The sequence below is a fragment of the Peromyscus leucopus genome, chromosome 23, assembly GCF_004664715.2.
Source record: "Peromyscus leucopus breed LL Stock chromosome 23, UCI_PerLeu_2.1, whole genome shotgun sequence".
NCBI lineage: Eukaryota > Metazoa > Chordata > Mammalia > Rodentia > Cricetidae > Peromyscus > Peromyscus leucopus.
Genome location: NC_051082.1, coordinates 516,847 through 539,044, shown reverse-complemented (window position 1 = coordinate 539,044; position 22,198 = coordinate 516,847). Strand labels below are relative to the sequence as shown.

The 22,198-nt window shown below is 50.2% G+C and overlaps 1 protein-coding gene across 15 annotated transcripts in view; it reads left to right on the top strand.

Moving 5' to 3' along the window:
- Positions 1-22,198, top strand: part of Fbrsl1 (fibrosin like 1) — a 90,047-nt gene that overhangs the window by 47,301 nt on the left and 20,548 nt on the right. For 10 of the 15 annotated variants that reach the window (XM_028857044.2, XM_037198578.1, XM_037198582.1 and 7 more), the window contains 2 exons: positions 4,876-4,905; positions 21,252-21,297. In XM_028857044.2, the coding sequence (XP_028712877.1) occupies positions 4,876-4,905; positions 21,252-21,297 (76 nt within the window). Of the gene's footprint in view, positions 1-4,875; positions 4,906-14,681; positions 14,912-21,251; positions 21,298-22,198 lie in introns of those variants that run through there. The other 5 variants (XM_037198585.1, XM_037198579.1, XM_037198583.1 and 2 more) reach the window with 2 other exon arrangements.

The window sequence follows — 22,198 nt, the reverse complement described above, 5'->3', positions numbered from 1 at the left end:
TCCATGTGAGGGGTGGCTGGCTGCAAAGGTGAACAGGTGACAGGAAGGAATGGGGTAGCTTCGGTGGGTAGAAGTGGTGATTACTTTTCTAGTTTGTGACAAAACACCTAGCACATTCACTTAAGGAAGGGTTTATTTAGCCGTGAGTGGTAGTACACGCCTTTAATCCCAGTTCGTAGGAGGCCGAGGCAAGTGGATCTCTGTGATTTTGAGGCCAAGGCAGCGGTAAGGAGATCTCTGAGTTTGAGGCTAGCCTTGTCTACATAGTGAGTTACAGGACGACCCTGTCTTAAAAAAAAAAAAAAAAAAAAAAGCCAGGCAGTGATTGTATATACCTTTAATTCCAACACTCAGGAGGCAGAGGCAGGTGGATCTCTGTGAGTTCAAGGCCAGGCTGGTCTATAGTTTCTGGTCTAGTTCCAAGACAGCTAAGGCTACACAAAGAAACTCTGTCTCAAAAAACCTAAACAAACAAACAAACAAATAAATAAATAAAATCATGGGATTGTGCTGCTCACATTCAGTGAGGCAAACACATCCTAAAGCATATCTCTTAGGCAATTCTAAATCCTGTCAGGTTAACCTTAATTATTGTGCTCCCACTCCATATGAACATCATTCTACTCCTGGTCCCTAAAGTATCATGTTCATCCAATGTAAAATGCATATAGTCCATCTCAAAAGCTGCTCAAGGCTCATTGATTAGGCTAGGCTGGCTCCTCCATATCCCCAGGGCTGGTCACAAGCACATGTCACCACGCCTGAATTTTTACTCTTTATGTGTGTGTGGCAAGTAATTTACTGGCTTCACCATCTGCCCATTAAGGAGGTGTCTCCTTAAGGACACTAGTTTCTTAAAGAATGATAGCTGTTTCTCTATGCTTCTGCACCTGCAGCTATAATGGTTCAAACACCCTCCAAGCCAGACTGTACCTTCTCCCTCTTTCCACCCCACTGGCTGTTGTCTGTCACTGTGACCTGAGTGTGGGCATTGAGCAGGAGCCATGCCGCAACCTGAATGCTGTGCTGTCTTAAAATTAACTCCACCAAGTGAATCCTGTCTTGTTTCAATCAGCCTCACTGAAGTCCTCAAGACATGGGCAAAATGCAAACAGAATCTTTGCCAAAATGTTACAAATGGTTGCTATCCCAGTTTCTAGTAGAGGCCTGCTCTTCTCTGGAACTTAATGCCCTTAGCTTCCACAGTTTGTATTTCTTTTGGTATTCTAGTCTTCCAGACTCCTACCAGAATGGCCCATTAAGTTCTGCTTAAATCACCGGGCAATGGTGGCACATGTCTTTAATCCCAGCACTCAGGAGGCATAGCCAGGCAGATCTCTGTAAGTTCAAGGCCAGCCTGGTCCACAGAGTGAGATCCAGGACAGGCACCAAAGCAACACAGAAAAACCCTGCCTCAAAAAAAAAAAAAAAAAAAAGTTCTGCTTAAACCATTCATTCTATGGCTTCTCTATCCTACAGCGTCAGACTCTTAGACATACCTCCTACAAACCAGTTCTAAGGGCCTAGGAACCATATGGTTGGGTATAGCACAGCAATGGTCCCACTTCTTGGTTCCAATTTTCTTAGTTATTTTGTTGTCGCTATGACAGCACACTTGGCAATAGCAAATTACAGAATTTATTTGAGCTCCCAATTAGAGGATATAGTCCATCATGGTTCGGAAAGTGTGGCAGCAGGATCAGGAGTCAACATATTTACATGTATATGCTCAAGAAGCAGGGAGGGGAATGCTAGTGTTGAGCTCAGTTTTTCCTTTTCTCTTAGTTTAGGACCCTAGACAATGGAAAGGCGCTACCTGTATTTAGGGTGAGCCTTACCACCTTGATGAAACCTTTTCAGAAATGTCCTCAGAGGCATGCTTAGAAGTATGTCTCCTAGGTGATTCCAAATCCTGTCAAGGTCACAAGATGAAGCATCAGAGTGGTGATGGGGATGGGAAAAGTAATAATGATGGTGATAGTGTTTTGGTTTTCGAGACAGGGTTTCTCTGTGTAGTTTTGGTGCCTGTCCTGGATCTCACTCTGTATTCCAGGCTGGCCTTGAACTCACAGAGATCTGCCTGCCTCTGCCTCCTGAGTGCTGAGATTAAAGGCGTGTGCCACCACCGCCTGGCCTCACACATGTCTTATACTAGGTATCCAGCACTGCCCTAGTGTTGTGTGTGTGTGTTTTTTGTGTATTTATATAAGTCACAATACATTCCTGTAAATGACTCACCATCCCTGTTTTACGGGAAGCATAAACTGAGGCGCAGGGAGGTAAATTGGGGCACAGCATCACTGGTAACACAGCAGTAAAGCAGGTATCTTTAGAGCCCATGTCTTGATCTCTGGGTATATACACCTGAAATTTCTCCTTACACAAGAGGCCTGTCCATGCCAACACTGGGGCCAGGCTCTCCAGGGTCACTAAACATTGCTCAGGCTGCTTTCAGAAGGTAGATGTGTCTTTTTTTCCCTATCTTGCCCTAATTAATTGCCTCACTCAATTCTAACTCCAGTTAAATGTTAAGTCAGTAGTGCTTAATCACATGACTGTGTTTATGGTCCTGTCTACATTGCTGATGATGTAGCACTGTCTGACAATATAAGATCTGGGCGTACCTTCTGGAGGGTTCTCTCACTTGGCAGACACCATAAGCTGCCCTTCCTCAGGTTCTATTGCTCAGCCCTGCTGGTCTGGCTTCAGACCTAAAACCATGGGACAGTCTGTGACCAGTCTAGGTCTGTGAGTTGCTGTTCTGGCCATAGGATCTGGTGCAGGTGGGGTCTGGGTCTGAAGAAGGAACAGAGGACAGTGCTTGCAGGTGACCCAGTTGTCCTCAGGCTGCCCCACTGACAGACATGCCACGCAGGGGTCTGACCCTGCCGCACCGACAGTTTAGTGAGGTTTGATGGTAAAAGGCCTGATCATGGGGCCTGGCAGCCCAGGCAGCAAGGTAAGAGGGAGGGACTGTTAGTCCCCACCCCCAAGCCACCATCTCCACTCTGCCTGCACACATCTGTCTCAGTGACCTGGCAAAAGACTACCTTGAGGGCCTCCTCATGCCACTGGCACTGTCCCATTCCAGAGGCACTAGAATATCCTGGTGTATTTGGCTCCACTCACCTCCATGGCTTCGTCTCCTGTTTCCCTCGAAGGTCACATGAACTCTGTCACCCCTCCCTCCCCCACACTTATGTCCTAATTTGCCAACTCTCCTTCATAACACAGAAGCCCTGTTATGCGCTTCTCCCAGATCTCATCTACCTCACAGTGGGAGGGTGCTGTGGTTTTGAAGGGTCAAGCCTAGTCCTTGCTAGATCTGGGAGGGGCCTGGCTGTGTGCACAGCTGAAGAGTCACATGTGTCCACACTCCAGGACAGTGTGGTTGACATATCAGGTATCCTGCATATCAGATATTTACATTACAATTCATAACTGTAGCAAAATCACAGCGATGAAGTAGCAATGAAATAATTTTATGGTTGGGGGGGGTCACCACAACATGAGGAACTGTATTAAAGGATCGAAGCTTTAGGAAGTTTGAGAACCACTGGTCTAGGAAGTGATGCCTACCCATGAGCTTAGCATCCAGAGTCTTGGTGCCTTCTCACCCAGGCCGTGGCCCACACTACATGACTGGACAGAGAGGCCCATGAGCTGCAGGTCTGAAGACAGCCCACCAGCCTCAGGAAACCTCCACATGTCCATCCTGGCTGCCTGGCATGTGTCCCTGGCATGTTGTCCTTGGGCTAGAAGAGAGCTTCAGTTTCAGTGAGTGGCTGGTGAACACATTTCTAACTCTGAGCTTCATCATTGAAGACATTGTGGCCTTCAGTTGGAGCAGTGGAAGGCAGCATAATTTGATGATGTGTATTAATCAAGTTGAGTACAACTTATAAAGCCAGTACCACACACGTCTGACCATAGCCCAGTCTCCATCTCATGTGTCTCGAGATTTATTTTCAGCAATATAATTCATTTGACATGAACGTATCATAATTGCAGTTGCTAGCAAGTTTCCCCTCTTTTTATTTTAGAGGAAACTGCATTGTTCTCTAGCAGTGTGTCCTATTCAAATCTGCTTACTGAAAATGGGAAGCAAAGATTTGTTTTCTTGATTATGACAATCTTGAGTTAACCAGCTGTCCTCACAATGGGTCTCTTACAATCTGACTACCCCGAATTCCACCCTGAGCATCCTAGGTGAGTCCAAACTGAAGGCCTATGTCCTCTGCTCCTTACACTCACACTGAGAGGAGCTGTTGTCCCTGCTTTACAGAAGCATTGATTGAGGCACTGAGAGGTCAAGGGACTTGTCAAGGCTACACAGCAGAAGTGTGATCTTTTCTGAGGCCAGAGCCGCTGGATGGGATGCTTGATATCTCCAGTTAAATTCCTGGTTCAGACCAGGGGAAGGAGCATGAACTGGGTGTCACTGTCTACTGGCTCACTGGCCTTTGTGATCCCGCCTGTCTCCTCTGTACCCCATCTCATCTGGGTGTAGAACAGCTGCTGTGTGCAGCTGCTGCCTGGCAGTGAGTCTCCTGTGTGGTGGTGGCCTCCTTCAACCTGGGCCCTCACAAAAACTCTCCATGGGGTGAGGGCTATGGGGTTTCCTGGGATAGTTGAGTTCATCTGGACTGGGTAAAACCCCTGCACATTCCCCAACATCACCGGTCATTCAGAAGCTCCAGCGTGTGGCCTGGTCCTAGGGGATTGGAATCTACCTATCCTGAGACCAGCCAGCCCTGTTCCTTTCCACTGTTCCTCCTGTCTGAGATGTGGCTAGGAATGTCCACCTGTCCCCCTCGTCTTGTGACCCTGGTAGTATGAAAGGCACTGACTTACTTCTCTCTCTCTGACCCACAGTGCGACAGTGAAAGTGGCGTGGATGACAAGGTGAGCCTGGCTTCTCCTCCCTTCCTTGTGGACTGACCTGGGGTACCCACTCCACCAACCCTCACTAGAGCAGGGCGGGCCCTGAAAGCTAGGAAGAGCCAGCGTCTGGGAGTTCTCTCTATGAGACAGGCAGTATAAGAAGCTTCTCCCTGGCTGGGCGTGCCTGCCGTGGTAGTGGCACGGGCATCCCATCAGTAAGCCTCAGATAGGCAGCCATTGTTGAAACACTGATGGAGGTCACCCTGGGCCCTGCCTGGCCTCGAGGAGGATAGCAGGGCTTTTGCTGAGCAGCTTCAGGCACCTCCAGGGAGGTGATGTGGGGACTGTTGGTCACTATTGCCTTCTACTGTTCAAAACAAAATGTCCCCATTAATCCAGGGTTTGTGCTGCTCAGTGCTTAGTATTGGAGTAATGTACTACCACCGCGACTTCTCAGCAGGGCCCTTCTGGGTTCTTGAGCCCTCCAGGTAGCACTTTATTACAAATGGTTGAGGAGTCTAAGGTCAGGAGGGAAGGAACTTAGCAGAGGTCACACTTATCAAGTGGGTTGGGGCTGCCAGATGCATGGTCCTATCTTACTGGCTTTGGCCTCTGAGCAAATAAGGCCTAGCCAAGAGAACTGGAGTGCAGGTAGCCTGGGTTGGATATGGCAGTCCTGAATGTAGAGGAGAGGACACAGAGGAAGAAGGTGTGTCCCAGATACAGCATACAGGGAGGGGGATAGAAGTTCGACTTGGGCTCTGGTTTGAGGCAAGCTTTTGTGAAAAGGGTTTTGTATGTGTTGATCTTAAGGGTGCATTAAGGGTGTCTTACTTCTTTGGTGTCTGCTCATGCATACTTTATTTGGAGTGCAGGGCTCCATGGAGCCACGTCTGGCCTCTTGGTAGGCTTTGGGTGGGTTCAGTTCAACTGGCCCCAGATTGTCAAAGGTACTTTAATAGGACCCAGGGCCAGGCCATTCTGGCTCTGGTGGCCACATACCAGTATTGTCAGATTTCAAGTCCCTGTGCTGCCTCCACTGTTTCCCTCTGTGGTGCAGGCTCTCCTTATAGGTCCCTTGAACAGAACATGTCTGGGAAAAAAAGCCGTGGAGATCAGTATGTCCAGAAGGAGCCAATGGGGCTCAGGGTGGGAGGCCTGTGGGAAAGGTGGAGTTGTGCCCTTCCCTGTCTGGAGCTGCTGCCTCTGCTGACAGAAGCGTTATACAGATGTAACATTTAAATAAGCACCTGGGGAAGTGCTGAGACTGCAGGTCCCTTGGTACCACCTTTAGTATAAAGCTAACTTCTCTCTGTAGCCCAGAGCTGCTCAGAGCATATGGATAGGAGGGAGATGGGAAGGGGTTTCGAGCTCCTGCTTCTTCATCTGTCTTCTAGAGGAAACAAATCCATCACCCACCTGAGAGCAGGTGGCAAAAATGGCTAACTAGTCCATATCATTTCCCCTAACTACTGTCAGCAGCCAGAGTTGACCCTGAGCCTCCAGGATGCCTGGTCTGCTATCTAGTGTTATGCCCCAAGGCTATACCCAGGCCTCTTGGGTGGGGTCCAAGTGGAAGGTGGGTGGAAGGACAGTACTATAGAGTCTTCAGAGAGGTCTACACTGGAGGGGCTAAGTGGGGCCCTAAGGAGGGGTAGCTGCCAAGGAGGGTGGGAGAACACACCTGTCACCTTCACGCACCTCCCTCTGAAGGGGAATAAGCCAGGGTCTCAAGGGGAGGCAAGGTGGCACCTGTCCCGTTCCACAGTGTCTCTGTTTTGTCATTGTAGCGGTGGTCTTAGTGAGTCTGAACTGGCATATGCAAGGGACACAGAGCAGCCAGCAGAGTGAGTGACCTGCTGCTCTGGGGATTTCCCTTCCCATGAGCATCTGGGGTCTCTCTGTGATGGCTACATGGGTCTGTCCTGGTGCCTTCTACAGAAGAGAGCCACGGGAAGAAAGGCCCAGAGCTATGACAATGATATATCTCATCCCTCAGGTGGAGGCCAGAGAGGAGAACTTCATCCCTGGCAGTAATTTGGGGCCCAAGAGCCAGTGGAGTGGGAGAGCATAGGCCAGGAAATGAGTGACTGCTGGAGAAACCTGGGGTCTATGGGAAGGCAAGACCCCCCGACCTGAGGTTCCCTTCTAGGGACCTTGTCTACTCTCACATCTAAATTACAGGGAAGTTGTCACCCTGTAGCAATCATGATTGTCATTTCTTATCACTCCTGAGGCTACCATCCCTGATGGGTCAATGTATAGCAAAGGGTTTTGTGTGGGAGCTGCATCCTCCCAGGTATCCCCAACACCACGGTACAGATCATAGTCCAGACCTCTCAACTCCTGCTAAAAGAGGGATGCTGACTTCCTGGGTTCTGGGATCCCGAGTTTGGGGGCTGTGAGTCAAGAGTCCAGACCTGTGCTTCCCTCCTCACAATGCTGGATCCTAGGTGGCCAGATCCTGTCTCCTTCTTGGACATAGCTTTGCCAAGGCCAGGTTTCCTACTGAGAAGCCAGTTAGGACTAAGTCACTGCTGTAACAAGAGCTTCAATGATATATATAATCAATTTATTAAGAGGTTCTATGGGGAAAACAGACTCACTGATACAAAATAAAGCAATTGCCTCTTTGTCTCCCAGGGAAAGATGGGTAAAGCTCCAGACCAGGTCTCATGTCACATCCTTCCACGTCCAAGAGAGAGCTTGCGACCCCCTCCTCCCCTTTTAAAAGGTCACATTGGCAGGCAAGAAGCATCGCCTCTATCAGGCCAGATAGCCCAAGGTCATGGGCAGAGAGAATTCCCATTGCACACTGCCCTGTTTTTGAGGTGGCGATATCCCTATCTTTTCAGCACAGCAAGAACTTGGGAGGGAGCGGCCTTTCAGCAGCCCATATTCACTGGGGATCCTGGAACTTGTACTTTAATTGTCGTAATACTGTCTCACATTCCCTGATACAAGTGGCTTGGAAGCAGTGAACAGGGTCGCTGACCCTCCGTAGGGCAGAGGCTGACAGATCTGTTAGTTTGAGCCCATCCTGGTCTGGTCTACATAGTGTGTTCCAGGACAGCCAGGGTCATAAAGAAACCCTGGAGTGAGGTGGGGATGGAGTGAGAAAAAACACAGTATGTTCATTGTATAGGAGCCTTGGCACTGACTCAGATAGGCTTAGCCCTATAGTGCCAGGAAGAGGAGACTGGACATGCTGGTGGAACTGGACAATTCACCTAGATAGGATGGTCCTTCTGTACTCTGAGCATCTTTCTTCCAAAGCTGACAGAATCTGAATTTAGTACTCTAGTACTCTATGTCCCTCCCCCAGGGATAAGCCTGGAGCTCTGCTGCAGGCAGGATGTAGTCACTATGGGCAAATTCTTTCAAGTTGACTTTTTACCTCTCCGTTTCCTGAAGCTCAGCAGCCCACATGCTCTACTAGCCCTTCCCAGGGTAGCTACATCCCAGTGCACCTCCACCCACCAGGGCTACACTCTACTGTGGCAGCTGGCAGTAGCTCAGGAATGGGCAGACAGATGGCTCCTCCTCAGGGCTGTGGCTGGTGTCTAGCTGCTTTTTTTTATTGGAAAAATATGGGTGAAAAATTGTGTGGGGGCTCATTAGGCAGCCCATTAGGTCCCGGCTGGCTGCCAGCTCTGCCCAAGTGGCCCTAGCTGCCAGCCATCTGGCCAGGACTTCTCCCTGATTCATGTGGCCTCAGCCCTGTGGCCAGCCAGCCTCTGGGACTAGTCTGCGGCCCATTTGTGGATGTCCACTAGGAGATGCTCCTTACACCCTGGCCATCAAGAAGGCCCTTCCAGGGGTAAGTAGACCCCATATGTGTCATCTTGTAAGGGAAAGCACAGGTTAGGCACAGTAGTGGAAACTGCTTCACTCCTGGGGTGACATCCCTTCTAAAGTGACTTCAAGGGTATGATGTGACTGAGCCTGCTGACCTCTGCTACACTGTATATGTCTTAGGTTTCTATTGCTATGATAAAATAATATTTAGCTTAGAGGTCACAATCCATCTGTTATCATAGGATGCCAAGGCAGGAACTCAGGGTAATCATCTAGGGGCAGAAACTGAAGCAGAGAGCATGGAGGCGTGCTGTTCACTGGCTTGTTAACCATGGCTCGTTCAGCCTGCTTTCTAATACAACTCTGTGCCATTTTCCCAGGAATGGCCCCACCCACAATGGGTGGGGCCCTACCACATCAATCATTAATCAAGAAAATGTCCCATAGGCCAATTGGATGGAAGCATTTTCTCAATTAAGGGTTCCTCTTCCCAGACAACCCTGGCTTGTATCAAGCTGGCAGAAAAACCATCCAGCACAGTATACCTTGGGCTTTGGTGATGAGTCCCTGAATTGGGCACCTCTGGGTTCCAGCTGTCTGGCGCCCTATTCACTTCTGCATGGCTACTGTTATTGGACTGGTATCCAGGAGTCCCACTAGGCAGGGGGCAAGGGGTCCAAGGATGCAGGGGCATCTACCACTATGTGGCAGGTACTTCTTGGACCCCAGACAATTCCAAAATATCTCTTACTTGCCAGCTTTGTTAGTAGGCAAGGCCTGCGAAGGTCAGAAACTTCCTGTTGTGAGTAGGGCCCAGTGAGGCGATATGATTAACAGGGAGGTGAGGGAGGTCAAGGGCGCTGGGCTGTAGGTGGCAGGTGACAGCTCAGGTGGGCGAAATGGCAGGTGTGTGTGGAAAGGGAATGTGGGCATGTCTGTTCTGGGTGCCTGGTCCCCACCTCAGAGCTTAGCTACAGAGCCAGTATGGAGTAAGGGTGTCCTGCGAAGGGCACAGGCACAGTTTCTGGACCACGAGAGTATTATAGGATCCCACTGTGCACCTCCTATGTACAGCAGGAGGCTGTGGTCCAGAGTCACTACCATTCATGTAGAGTTGGCTATTTGTCTCCTGGCTTGGACAGGCTAGAGAAGAAATGGCTGTCCCTGATGGATGTCCCAATGAATGGCAGCTTTGTGTCCTCTTTCAAAGCTTGCTGGGCAAATGTTGGTTGCAAGGCTGAGTAGCCCCTATGGCCACCCTTACCCCGCCAGGCAGGTTCCTATTATCTAGTGGTGTCTTGGGCAAGATCTACTTCCCCTCTGTGCATGGAGAACCACTACTGGCCACAGACACTCACAGACCCTCTGCCTACTGACTTTAGGGTCTCTAGGTGGGAACACCTGGATGGAGGCCTATAGGTCTGGTCCCTACCTCGGGGCAGGAGAGAAGTGAGTCCAGCCAGCTCAGGTAGGATCTCCAGGCTACAGGGCCGACAGGGGTTGGGCAGAAGTTTCAGAACCAAATAATGAGACCTCAAGGCTCAGCCCTGGGTTGGATAGATAGATCTGGTCACTGGACCCAAGCCAATATTGCCCTGAAGGCTATGGCCTTATATATGAGGCTACAAGATACATTACAAAAATTCCATGATGGGGAAAGAAGATCTGGAATGGGCTCAGAGCCCACGGCTACTTCAGGGTACCCTAGGGTGCCCAGAGGCAGTAGTCTGGCATTTGCTGGGTTCTCTTGGTGCTGACTATCACCAGTTTTGGGAAGTGTCCTGGCTGCTCTTTTGTGGGGTCACTGAGAAAGGAGAGTTGTGGGTGGTAGGGCTTCCCCACATAGGCATGCTTATACATTTTCACTTCCTGACACAAGGAGGCATCTTGACTCCCCTCAGGAGCTGCAATAAACACCCTTATAATCTGACATGTCACAGGACTCTTGGCTGGGTTCCACCCCAGAGAAGTGAGAAGTGCTGGCAGAGGTGGATATCAGAAATTGGCAGGGCGAAGCCAGGCACGTGGCAGATACTTATAATCTCAGCATTTGTGTGGCCGAGGCAGAAGAACTCTAGGCCAACTTGGGCTATATAGTAATGTCCTGTCTGAAAATATAAGAGCCAGGTGGTGTTGGCACATGCCTTTAGTCCCAGCACTCGGAAGGCAGAGGCAGATGGATTTCTGTGAGTTCAAGGGCAGCCTGGTCTATGGAGCAAGTTTTAGGACAGTTTAGGTTTTTATACAGAGAAACCCTGTCTCAAAAAAACCAGAAAAAAAAAAAAAAAAAAAAAAAAAAAAAAAAAAAAAAAAAAAAAAAAAAAAGAAAGAAAGAAAGAAAGAAGAAAAGAAATATTGTCAGGGCAAACCCAAGTAGGACAGAACAGGTGAGAGGCAAGCATATACAAGGTAGCTTGCATATGGGCATATGAATGCAGGTTATTTAACTGGCTGCAGCCAGAGTCAGAAGCTAAATGTTCTGCAGTAGTTTTCTTTCCTGTATGTACCCACCCCCACCCCAGACCATACACAAACTGTGGTTTTTGTCTTCAGCCCCCACCAGGGGTGACCACAGGCCACAGGGACCTCAGGCTTCCAGGGACTCTCCAAACCTGTTTCCTTGCCTGAAAAATGGAAATAATGGGCCAGCTGTGAGGCACTGACAGTGGCTTCTGAGAGGCTGGCTAGGAAGGGCAGCTCTCCTGTGGCTGATAGTTAGCGACCACTAACAAACATGCAACTGCATTTAGCTCTCTCAAAGAAGCAAGCGGCTCACTTTTGGTAAGAGAGTCATATATATATATTTTTTTCCTAACAAAGCAGTGTGGAACTGTATGGCTGGTCTAAACACTGACCCCATGCTGAGCACTGAACTCAGCAGCTGATGCTCTCCCCATACAGGACCCCAGCAGCCCAAAGTCAAGGTGCTGTCAGGCCTGTCCATCTGCAGGCCCTGAGCTTACTTAACCCCTGCTTTGCCCAGCTCCAGGCAGCTTCAGGATATCTCTGAGATGTGGCTGCCTCCCCTGTGTCTCTGACCACCTTCTCTTAAGAACACAAGTCCTTGTAGTGCCTCTGCTACAGTAATTTTCAAAGCGTAGCCTGTAGGCCACAAATGCCGAGTGGTGTTGGGGCCACCTGTTAATGGACATTTTTAGGCAGTACTTTTTGGCACTTGATACACTGGTAAATACCACTCTCCTACCCTTGGCCCAAGAAGCCACCACCATCCTCAGATATTCATGTCAGAGCTACAAGACATAACCATCAGCTTTCCAGATCCCAATACCACCACACTGGTCCATGCCACTGCTGGAGGACGCCACTGTTATGTAGCCATACCTCACAGTTCTTTGCCCTGTGGCCTCAGACTCACCTGATGGCTTGTCTCCACAGACAAAAGGGAGCAGCTCTTGCTTGGTGTGTGATCCTACAGTGTTAGACCCTCAAGGAGGCCAGTTACTACCTATAGTCAAGTAGAGGTTGGGGTACCATGGACCTGTCAGAGACATGACCCCAGATACTTCCAGCATCCCCGGTTCCAGGTGGAGCCCCTCACTGACAACATCTTCCCCTAGAGACGCAGAATGATGATGGATGAAGTTATAATGTGAATTGTTGAACCACGGGTTTTAGATAAATGTGCCCCAGTACCACCGTTAAGCCCCAGTGGGGTATAGATATTTGGTGTGGAAGCCTGATATTTGATATCAGTGTTATCTCTGGTGGCTGTCTTTATTTCCCATGATAATCTATTCCCACTCCTTCCTTCCCAATTTCTAACCTCATTAAACCACTTATATCATAGCTACTTTCCTTCCTAAATAAAATTAGACAGGCCTGCCCCAAGTTCTGAAAGTCTAATTTTACTTCTAGACCAGGGTGGGAGGCTGTGGGCAGGTCCAGGTACTGTCTTCTGGCTGTGAATTTTAAGCCCATTGGTTGGATTACACCCTCTTCAAGAGCTCTTCTTCCCAAGGTAGCCTCAGGAGTGACAAGAAATGACGATCATGATTGCTACAGGGTGACAACTTCCCTGTAATTTAGATGTGTGAGTAGACAAGGTCCCTAAAAGGGAACCTCAGGTTGGGGGTCTTGCCTTCCCATAGACCCCAGGTTTCTCCAGCAGTCACTCATTTCCTGGCCTATGCTCTCCCACTCCACTGGCTCTTGGGCCCCAAATTACTGCCAGGGATGAAGTTCTCCTCTCTGGCCTCCACCTGAGGGATGAGATATATCATTGTCATAGCTCTGGGCCTTTCTTCCCGGGGCTCTCTTCTGTAGAAGGCACCAGGAGAGTGAACCTTTCCTGGCTAAGTGTGTACCACACAGACCACTCCACTACAAACTCAGTTGAAAACCAAGACAAAGCAACTCCCATGGCAATGGTGATGGGCAGAAACTACACCAGGGGTTTGGTGGGTGGCGCAGTCCAGAACTGGCCTCCCCTGGGCACTGGAGGCCCAGAGTCCAAAGGTCCAGCTAGCCAAGTCAGCCACTCACTTAGTACAGAGTGAAGTACCAGAAGCAAGTCATAGCTGGAGGGCCCTGCTCTGGGCCAGGCATCCAGAGTGAGTCAAAATCAGCATAGGATACATGTATCCCCTTTCCCACACATTCCCTGCTGAGCTTTCTGTAGACCTCACCATGGGGTGTGTGTGTGTGTGTGTGTGTGTGTGTGTGTGTGTGTGTGTCCACGCCAGGTGACCATGTTCTGTCACCCCCACAGCTCTACCCTCCTGGAGCCTGTTTTGCTTGTATCTATCCCAGGTCCCTGAAATCTCCCAACAGAGCCCAGCCTCCCTCTCACCCCAGGAGGAACCTGACCTACAGATCTCCAGCCCCTGGAGCCAGACCCTTAACCAGGTCTGGCTCTGCCATGTTCTAGCTGTTTGATAAGGCCGTCAGTCTCCTCCTTGTCTCAGTTTCTTTGTTGGTGACTTGATGCTCGGAAGACTGTGGCTCCATGACTTTGTGGCTGTCAGCATCTAGCACAGTGTTTTTTTGTTTTGTGGAAGGAAATATCAGGATTTGGTGGTAGTCTTGCTTTTGTTAATTTTTTTCTATAATGAAGGGGCTGAAGATACTGCTTGAGGCCAGCACTTCTGACAGATCTCCAGTGTCACTGGATTTCCAAGTGCTGTGTTTGTGTATTCATTTGAAAAGGTAATTGCTGGCCTAGCCTGTCAATTCTACCTCTAATGCACACCATGGAGCTGGCTCCCACAGTCCTAGGAATGACTGTGTTCCCACAAAGTGGATGCCCATTCTGGACCAGGTCTCTGAAGCCCAAGTGGGGCCTGTTTCTTCCACCTCAAGCTTCGTTGGTCCCTGGATTCCAAGGGTGGTTGCATTGGGTTGCGTGGGATTGTTCTGAGTTCTTTTTTTTTTTTTTTCTTCACCTGTGTATCCACTGGGCCTGGAGGGCTCATCATTGTGCTAAGGTCTATGTGGTAGGCAGGCAAACTAAGCTTCCTTGTGGACCCAGGTCAGCTCCCCAGACCTCACAAAAAAGCAAAATAAAACAAAACAGATGCTTTGCGTCTCTAACCTTCTGTAAAGTCATTGGGGTGCATAGGGGTATCCCTAGCTGCACGGCCCTTTTCAGCATGGCAGTGGCTTGGAGTCTTATCTAGATTCACAGGAAAAACAGGGTTGGTTGGAACATTTGCTATTGGCTCTCAGGATCCTGTCAGCCCTTCATGCCCCAGCTCCTGGACTTGCCAGCGGTCACGCTTCTTTCTGGCTTTTTTTTCCCTAATGTAAGCGGAGTATTAGTTGAATGTAACTTGTTTTTAAGATGATCGTGGAATCAAGCCCACGGGCATTTGTGGTTGATGCGCACAGAGCCTGGGGTACCAGGTCAGATCAAACAGACAGGATGAAGCCAGCGGCCCGGCACGGGCAGATCCACGCCTCAGGGTTGGATTAGTTGGGCCTGCCCGTTCCCCGCCCACACAGAGCCCCGCCTGCCCGCGCCACCGCCACCCCGCCCGCCCGACGGCTCCTGGCCGCTGTTCCCAGAGCGCCCGCAGCGCTCCGAGAAGGCGCGGGGACTTGTGCGCCCCGCGCGCCCCCGGCCCGGGCTCCGGCTGAGCAGGGCATGCAGAAAGAGTCTACCTGGGTGGCAGGCCCGCGGGAGTTTCTCTGCCACCCTCGCCCGTACAGCGCCTAGGGCTCAGACCTTCGACGAACACTGCGGATCGCGCGGGATCTGGGTGCCCGCGAGGTCAGTGTGCGTTGTGGGCTCCGAAGAGCAAAGCGGGACTTCGGGCGTCGCGGGTGGGGAAGCACTGACCCCTTTGAGGAATGGGCAAGAGAACGACCCTGGGAGCCCCGCTCATGCATCCTCTGCTGGAGCAGGTCCCTCAGAGTTCCCGTGTTCTCGAAGCTGCACCCGGGACGCACGTGGTGGCAAGCGGCAGGGGTGTTTAGCGAGGGTCCCAGGCCCGTCGAGCACGCTGCGTCGGCAGGCAGGACACAGTAGGGCGCGCGCCTTTGTCTGCACCCCCGTGCGCAGTCCGCCACCGGGTGCGTGGTGCCTTGCTCACCTGCCTGGAGTTGGTTCTTTGTCTGGGGCGGGGTGCGGCCAGCAGAGGCTGCGCTTCCTGTCTGATCTGAGACTGCCCCTAGGGTCCGGTAGTCTCAAACAAAGCACAGGGTGGCCCTAGCCCGGGGCCAGATTGATGCCCCTCGGAGGATTAGTAGTGTCTTCCTACCAGACATGCCCTTTGCGTGGATCCAAAAGCCTGCAACCTGGGGATTTCCCACATGCATCTTGGTATGAAGTGACCTTATTCTTTTATTCTAAACTCTGGCTGCACACCAAGATTGGGAGGACTGCATGCCTGAGTCACATCCCTGTATCTTATGCCCAGAAAGTTATTAACGCAGGTCTGGCGGCCCGGTGGAACGTCCACCCGTCTCGGCCCAACTAGTCAGCTCTGAAGTTTGGCAGGAAGGAAAAGGCTCAAGGGATATCTCTGTGCTTGCAGCTGAAACTTGTACCACTGACACCACTGGTTCCCCCAGAGCTCCTGGAACTGGGGTCTTCTGGGTCAGATCTTTCCAGAACAGGGATAACCAGCCTGGCCATGTGTTTGAAAATCCTGTAAAGCATTAGGATTCCTGCCTGCATCCATGGTCTTCCTGAGCAGATTTGCCTGTGGAGGGAGGGAACTGGCTGTGGCCATGACAGTTACTGTTCTGTGATGGGGAAAATATGTCACCCCTGCTTTTCCCCACTCTGCTCCCCACCCCCACACTACTCCCCTTGGCTCTCCTGGAGTCTAAGGTGTGGATCTGGGTCCACAAGCATATTTGGGTTTCACATCTACCTTTGGAGGGAGCAGTTTCCTCTGGGACCCCCCAGCAGATTGAGGGCCAAGGAGTATGGCTGTAGGGCAGAACATTCCTAAGAGGTACCTTAAGGAATCATTAGGTCTCAATTAGAGGCAGACAGAACAGGGGTCACCCTGCTCTCACTCTTCCCCACCCAGACTCAGGTCCTTTCATTTTCTGGTCTTACATCTTGGGGTTTGGAAGTTGCCTTTTGGGTTGGATGTAGGATTGCAGATCTTGATCTTGATGGCTTGTTTCATTTTCCCGCCTGGGAGGTCAGGGTTCTTCCTTTCTGTCTTATAGGTGGTAGCTTGGGTCCCAAGCTCACGTGAAGGCTGCATATAGAGCAGAGGTTCAAGATGGGTTTGCTGAAATTCCTGCATGGCAAGGGCCTGTCGATAGGGTTTTATTAATGGTGAAGACCCTAGGATAGCCTCCTCAGAGGGAGGCTGGCTGCCATCCCCTGGTGACTTGTGGGGCTAGTTATGTAGCAGGGCACCAACACTTGGGGTTCCCAGAGTCGCTATATAGGAGGCTGTAGACACAGGACAGATGCTGGCAGACAGGACTCCGGTGGGGCCTCATGAGATGCCAAAAGAGATTAGTGGGGACCATGGCAGTGCTGGGTGCAGAAGAATGGGATAGGAAGGGTCAGAGATTCTACAGAATTCCACCATAGCCATAGAGAAGTTTGAGCTCTGGTCTGGGGTGAGCCTAAGATCTTCTCCGATGTGGGCCACTTGTTCTTATTTGGTTTGCTGTAAAGAACTTAAGTTAAGCTAGCCCGAGTGGTCCTTGAGTATAGGAACTGATAGGGCGATGATAAAATCTCCTGGGATTCTGGGTGTCCTGGTAGACAGGGCAAGGCAATAAGGGGCAATGCTTGGCCAGGGACCCAGTCGTCTCCAGGACCCTGTGTTCCTGTCTGCAGACAGCAGTGATAAGTTCCTCCTTAGCTGCTCGGCAGGTTCCTGACTTTTCCCATCCACTGACTGACTCACTGGTCCTTGTGATTCTGAGCCCTGTGTAGGGCAGACCCCACAGTGGCCACTCTCCCCAGCACCCCGGCAGCAGGATTAGGAAGAACAGTTCTGACCTTTAGGGACCTTGGCTTGCCCTGTCGTCTCCTCTACCAAACCAGCTGTGGTGGCTATAGCAAGGGCAGAGAGAGTCAGCTACGCCGTATGGCATGGGGCAGAAGGACTGAGCTGGGCAGTGTTCTCAGCATTCGGTGATTTGGGGGGTCCTGGGCCTCACTGGCATTAGTTGTAAAGGCCTCTGATTGGGCCTGGACTGTGCGCTGACCTGTGTGTGAAGCTCCTCACTCCACCTCCAAGGACTAAAAACCACACACACCACACTTGGAACTACAGGTTGGGTTGTGGCTTCTCTTCTTACCCACCCCTGGCAGGTAGACCCTTCACCTCCAGGGAATTGGGAACACCACTGTTTCCATATCATGTGTGTGACATAGCACAGAGGCTTATAGACTATAGAAGTTCACAGCTCACTGTTGGAGCTGGAAGTCCAAGATCGGGACACTGAAAACTCTGGTGTGTGAGGTGAGGTGGCCTGCTCTATGCTTCAAAACTCTGTGGTCACTCAGCTTGTCGTGAGTATCCCAGCATGGAAGACAGGAGCCTGTCACCAGGAGAGAACAAAGTTGAGTGTTCAGAGTGGCCCATGGATAGGGCCCTGTCTCCTTGGTCACTATGTCCCTGTCCAGTGCCCTGTGGGTTTTGCCTCTCATTGTTCTGGGGTATTCTTTTTTAGCTAGAAAAGAAAAAAAGCTGGGCATGGTGGTGCATACCTTTAATCTCAGCACCCATAAGGCAAAGGCAGGCAGGCATATCTCTGAGTTCCGAGGTCAACCTGGTATACACAGTGAGTTCCATAGCAGGCTACAAAATGTACCTGTCTCAAAAAAAAAAATTAATTAATATATGCGTGGTTTTGCTGATGTATACACAACATAGAAGATCCTTGGGACTGGAGTTACGATGATTGTGAACACACATGGGCTGGAATTGAACCTGGTCTTCTGCAAAAATAGCCAGTGCTTAACACTGAGCATCTGGCATGGTCAGGTTCTGGGTTTTTCTTGACTTACCATCAGAAAGAAGGAAGTGGACCCTGTTTAAGCATGTTCAGGTCAGTGCATCCAGGGTGGTTTACTGTCCTGACTTTGCTAGAGCCTTGGTATAGTAGGATGTCAAGCTTGGATCTGTTCTGTGCATAGCTCTTGAGTGTGAGTAGAAGGCCTATTTTATTTTTTTTTTTTTTTTTTTTGTTTGTTTATTTTTTTCGAGACAGGGTTTCTCTGTGTAGTTTTGGTGCCTGTCCTGGAACTCACTCTAGACCAGGCTGGCCTCGAATTTACAGAGATCCGCATGGCTCTGCCTCCTGAGTGCTGGGATTAAAGGCGTGCGCCACCACCATCTGGCCATGGCCCTATTTTCATACCCATGGTGGCTTTGTACTGTTCCAGTCTTTCTTACATTCCTGTCTGAGGTCTGTCTGGGGTTATTTTGACATAGAAAATAGTGAGATCTAGCTCTCTGCTCTCCCATAGACATGCTTGGATGTCCCCCTAAGCCTGTTCAAGTTTTTTGTTGTTGTTGTTGTTGTTGTTTTTAGTTTTTTTGTTTTTTATTTTTTATTTTTTGGTTTTTCAAGACAGGGTTTTTCTGTGTAGCTTTGTGCCTTTCCTGGAACTCACTTGGTAGTCCAGGCTGGCCTCAAACTCACAGAGATCCACCTGGCTCTGCCTCCCAAGTGCTGGGATTAAAGGCGTGCGCCACCACGGCCCAGCTGTTTTTTTTTTTTTCAAGACAGGGTTTTTCTGTGTAGCTTTGGAGCCCTTCCTGGAACTCACTCTGTTGCCCAGGATGGCCTTGAATTCACAGAGATCCACTGGCCTCTACCTCCCCAGTGCTGGGATTAAAGGCGTGAGCTACCACCACCCGGCTTGCCTGTTCAACTTTAACACTACATCTTTTGGTTGATTTGGGGATTGGTAGTTTATGTCCAATAAAATGCACCTAAACAAACCAATTTCCTGCATTCTGACAGCACCCACCAAGGCACAGCACCCCTGGCTGCCTTTCACTTTCTTGAATGTGCAGATGGCATCTTACTGGATATGTATGCTCTTTGGGCAGTTGAGGTTCATCATATTGTCTGTGTCCACAGCTCTTCCTGGTTGTGCTGAGGTAGGCAGACTGGACACTATGTCCACCCCTTTGCCTGTTGATTGACCCTGGGGTGTCCTCACCCCAGGCCTTGGGCTGGGCCACTTAGAGGTTCTGTGGACAGTAAGGACGGCCCAAGCATCCTGACGTTGTTGTTGGATTGAGCTGGGGAAGTTGTAGTTAGAGCTCCCTGTGGTGTGTTAAGTGTCCTCCGTGTATGGCCTCCTTGGCTCGAGTCCGCTCTCCTGAGCTGTCTCTCCCATGAGCTCCCTTGGGGCAAGCCTGTCCTCTCCTCTTTCTCTGCAGAAGCTGTGCACCATCGCTTTCAGTGATAACTGAATTCCTTCTTTGTAAAGTCATAAAATAGGAGAGTTTGAGCCCGGTCCATGGCCACAGATCTACCAAACTCTACCACTATCCAGTGGGCACACTTCCTCCAAACCTTCCTAAGGCCTTACTGGCACAATCACATACACATACACTCGTTGTGTATGACAGTATATATAAACATGTACAGTGATGTGTCTACCCATATACTTGCTTACATACGATCAGCTTTATGCCTGTTCAGTACAGGCTCCCAAAATTCATGCACATACATGAACTGATACCCAGGCATGTGCATATACCTGTACAGTGCCCATACATATAAAATACATGTACAGTGCACATACACAGGCACCTGGCGTGCCATGTCTGTGGCTGACACATGACATCTCATAGTTGCTCCCTTTCTGAAGCAGTGTCTGGGGTCTTTAGGAGGCACACCACACTAGGTAGGTACAGTGGTCTTCACAAACCCCATACAGCATGACAGCATGTGCATGCAGGTGCAGAACAGGGAGAGCCAGAGACAGTCTTGGGGCTTCAGGTGAAAACTAGAAACCCAAGGCTTCCTTTTTGTGGATGAAAGGTTCTGTGCTTGGTTGTGGGGGAAAGTACCACTCCATGGAGGTTCTCCCACGACCCACCCACCCCATGTGTGTGACTTAGCACAGAGGCTTATAGACAGTAGAAGCTCGCAGCTCACTGCTGAGACCGGCAGTCTACAGTGAGGAGGACACAGGAGAATCTGGTACCTGCTGTGTGATGCTTCCAGGTCATGGTGGAGTGTCAGGGAGTCCTCCAGGGCTCCCTTCATAAGGGCACACTGATCCCATTCACCAGAGCTTCATGTATTTCTTCGCTGCCCACAGATCAACTTGCCTGTTGTATTATCACATTAAGAATTTCAGCGTAATTTTTTGAGGACATATTCAGGAAGTAATCTAAGAAGACAGAAATATCTATCCAGGGTCACTTTTACCAAGTGTCCTCAAACCGCAAAGTCCTTCAGAGTATGGGGCCTCCGTTCATTTTCCATGGCTACATTCTCATCCTAACTACTCACATAGCTCTGAATGCCTGCTCAGTTCAACATACACATTTCTCTAGGAGAAATGGAAAAGAGAGAACAGCGGATCCCCTCAGAGTGGTCACACGCTTGGGCTACTCGAGGTCTAACTTGGCCAGTCCTAGACATTGAGAATGGTGTTGTACCGCATCATGTGTATGGGCACATCTCCCACTTGGTACGTCACAGGACCAACTGACCTACAGTCTCCCAAGATAGCTCTGAATGTAGCCTGGTACATTTGTAGACAAGGTCAAGCCAGATGTCACAGGGTTGCACATCTGTGAAGGGGTGGTTCCTTTTCCCTCTCTAAGCAGTGGCACTGTGCCCTGGGCTGGACGGGAGGGGTATGCAGTACGGACTCTTCTCCCTTCTCTGCCCTGAGCACAGAGATGGGCTACCTCCCAGTCTGGTGGCATTCTCAGCTCATTCCACCACAAGGCCGCCGTGCATGCCCCATTTTGAGGAAGTCCATTGCTCTAAGTAGAGAGGAGCCTTGTGAACATTGTAAACAAGTGTGCACACTGCCAAGTCTAGGACTGTGTCTTCCTCAGAAGTGTGTAGTACACCAGGGATTGGGTTCTGCTGGGGTGATGGGTAAGAGTCACTCAGCTCCAGCCTGTTAGCCTCTTCTCTCTCCTCAGGCATCTGTAGGCTCTGAGAAGCTCTTTGCCCCGGCACCTGACAAAGGTAAGTGCATCCCCAGCCCAGCTCCTGGGTCTCGGGTTATAGAGACTCAAGAGCAGTAGGAGCCTTGGGAGGGTCTGTTTATCTCACTGGGTAGGGATGGTGGTCAAGAAACCGTGGGGCAAAGAGAGCAGCCTTAATGTGAGGGGCGGCTTCTACTGACCACTCCAGGCAGCAGAAAGAGGTGGGCATCAGTGCATGCATACGTGGCTGCATGAATGCATGTTAATGCATGCTGCAGCCAAGGGAGTACGTAGTCAAGTCAGGTGGACAAGTGTCCACCCTGGGCCAAGTCCTTGCAGAACCTTAATCTTGTCTACAAAATGGGGTCACGAGAGCTGTGCCTCGTGGCACAGGACTCTCTTCCCAGCTAGTTGGGAGGCTGAGGTAGGAGGATTAAAATTTGAGGCCCATTGTGGGCTACAGAGTGAGTTCACAACCATACAGGTGACTTAAAGCAACCCTGTCTCAAAATAAAAAGTCAAGGAGGGCTAAAGAGATAGCTCAGTGGTAGAGCACTTGCTTAGCATGTCCCAACACCAAAAGCAAGAGCTAGTGAGAGGGCCCAGTGGTTGGTGCTGCAGCCTGAAGACCTGAATCCACGTGACAGAGGAGAGAACTGACTCCCACAAGTTGTCCTGAGCTCCACACGTCACCACGGCATGTGCACACACGAGCTCATGCATACGTGAAGAAAAATATTTAAAGAAAAACAAGGTCGCTGGACAGAGTTGCAAATGCCTTTAGTTCTAGCACTTGGGAGACAGATGCAGGAGATACCTTGTGTTGAGGCCAGCCTGGTCTACAGAGCAAGCTCCAGGACTATACATATAGAGACCCTGTCTCAAGAAAGAGATAGAGGAAGAGAGGGAAGAAAATGGGGAGGAGAGAGGAAGAGACAAGG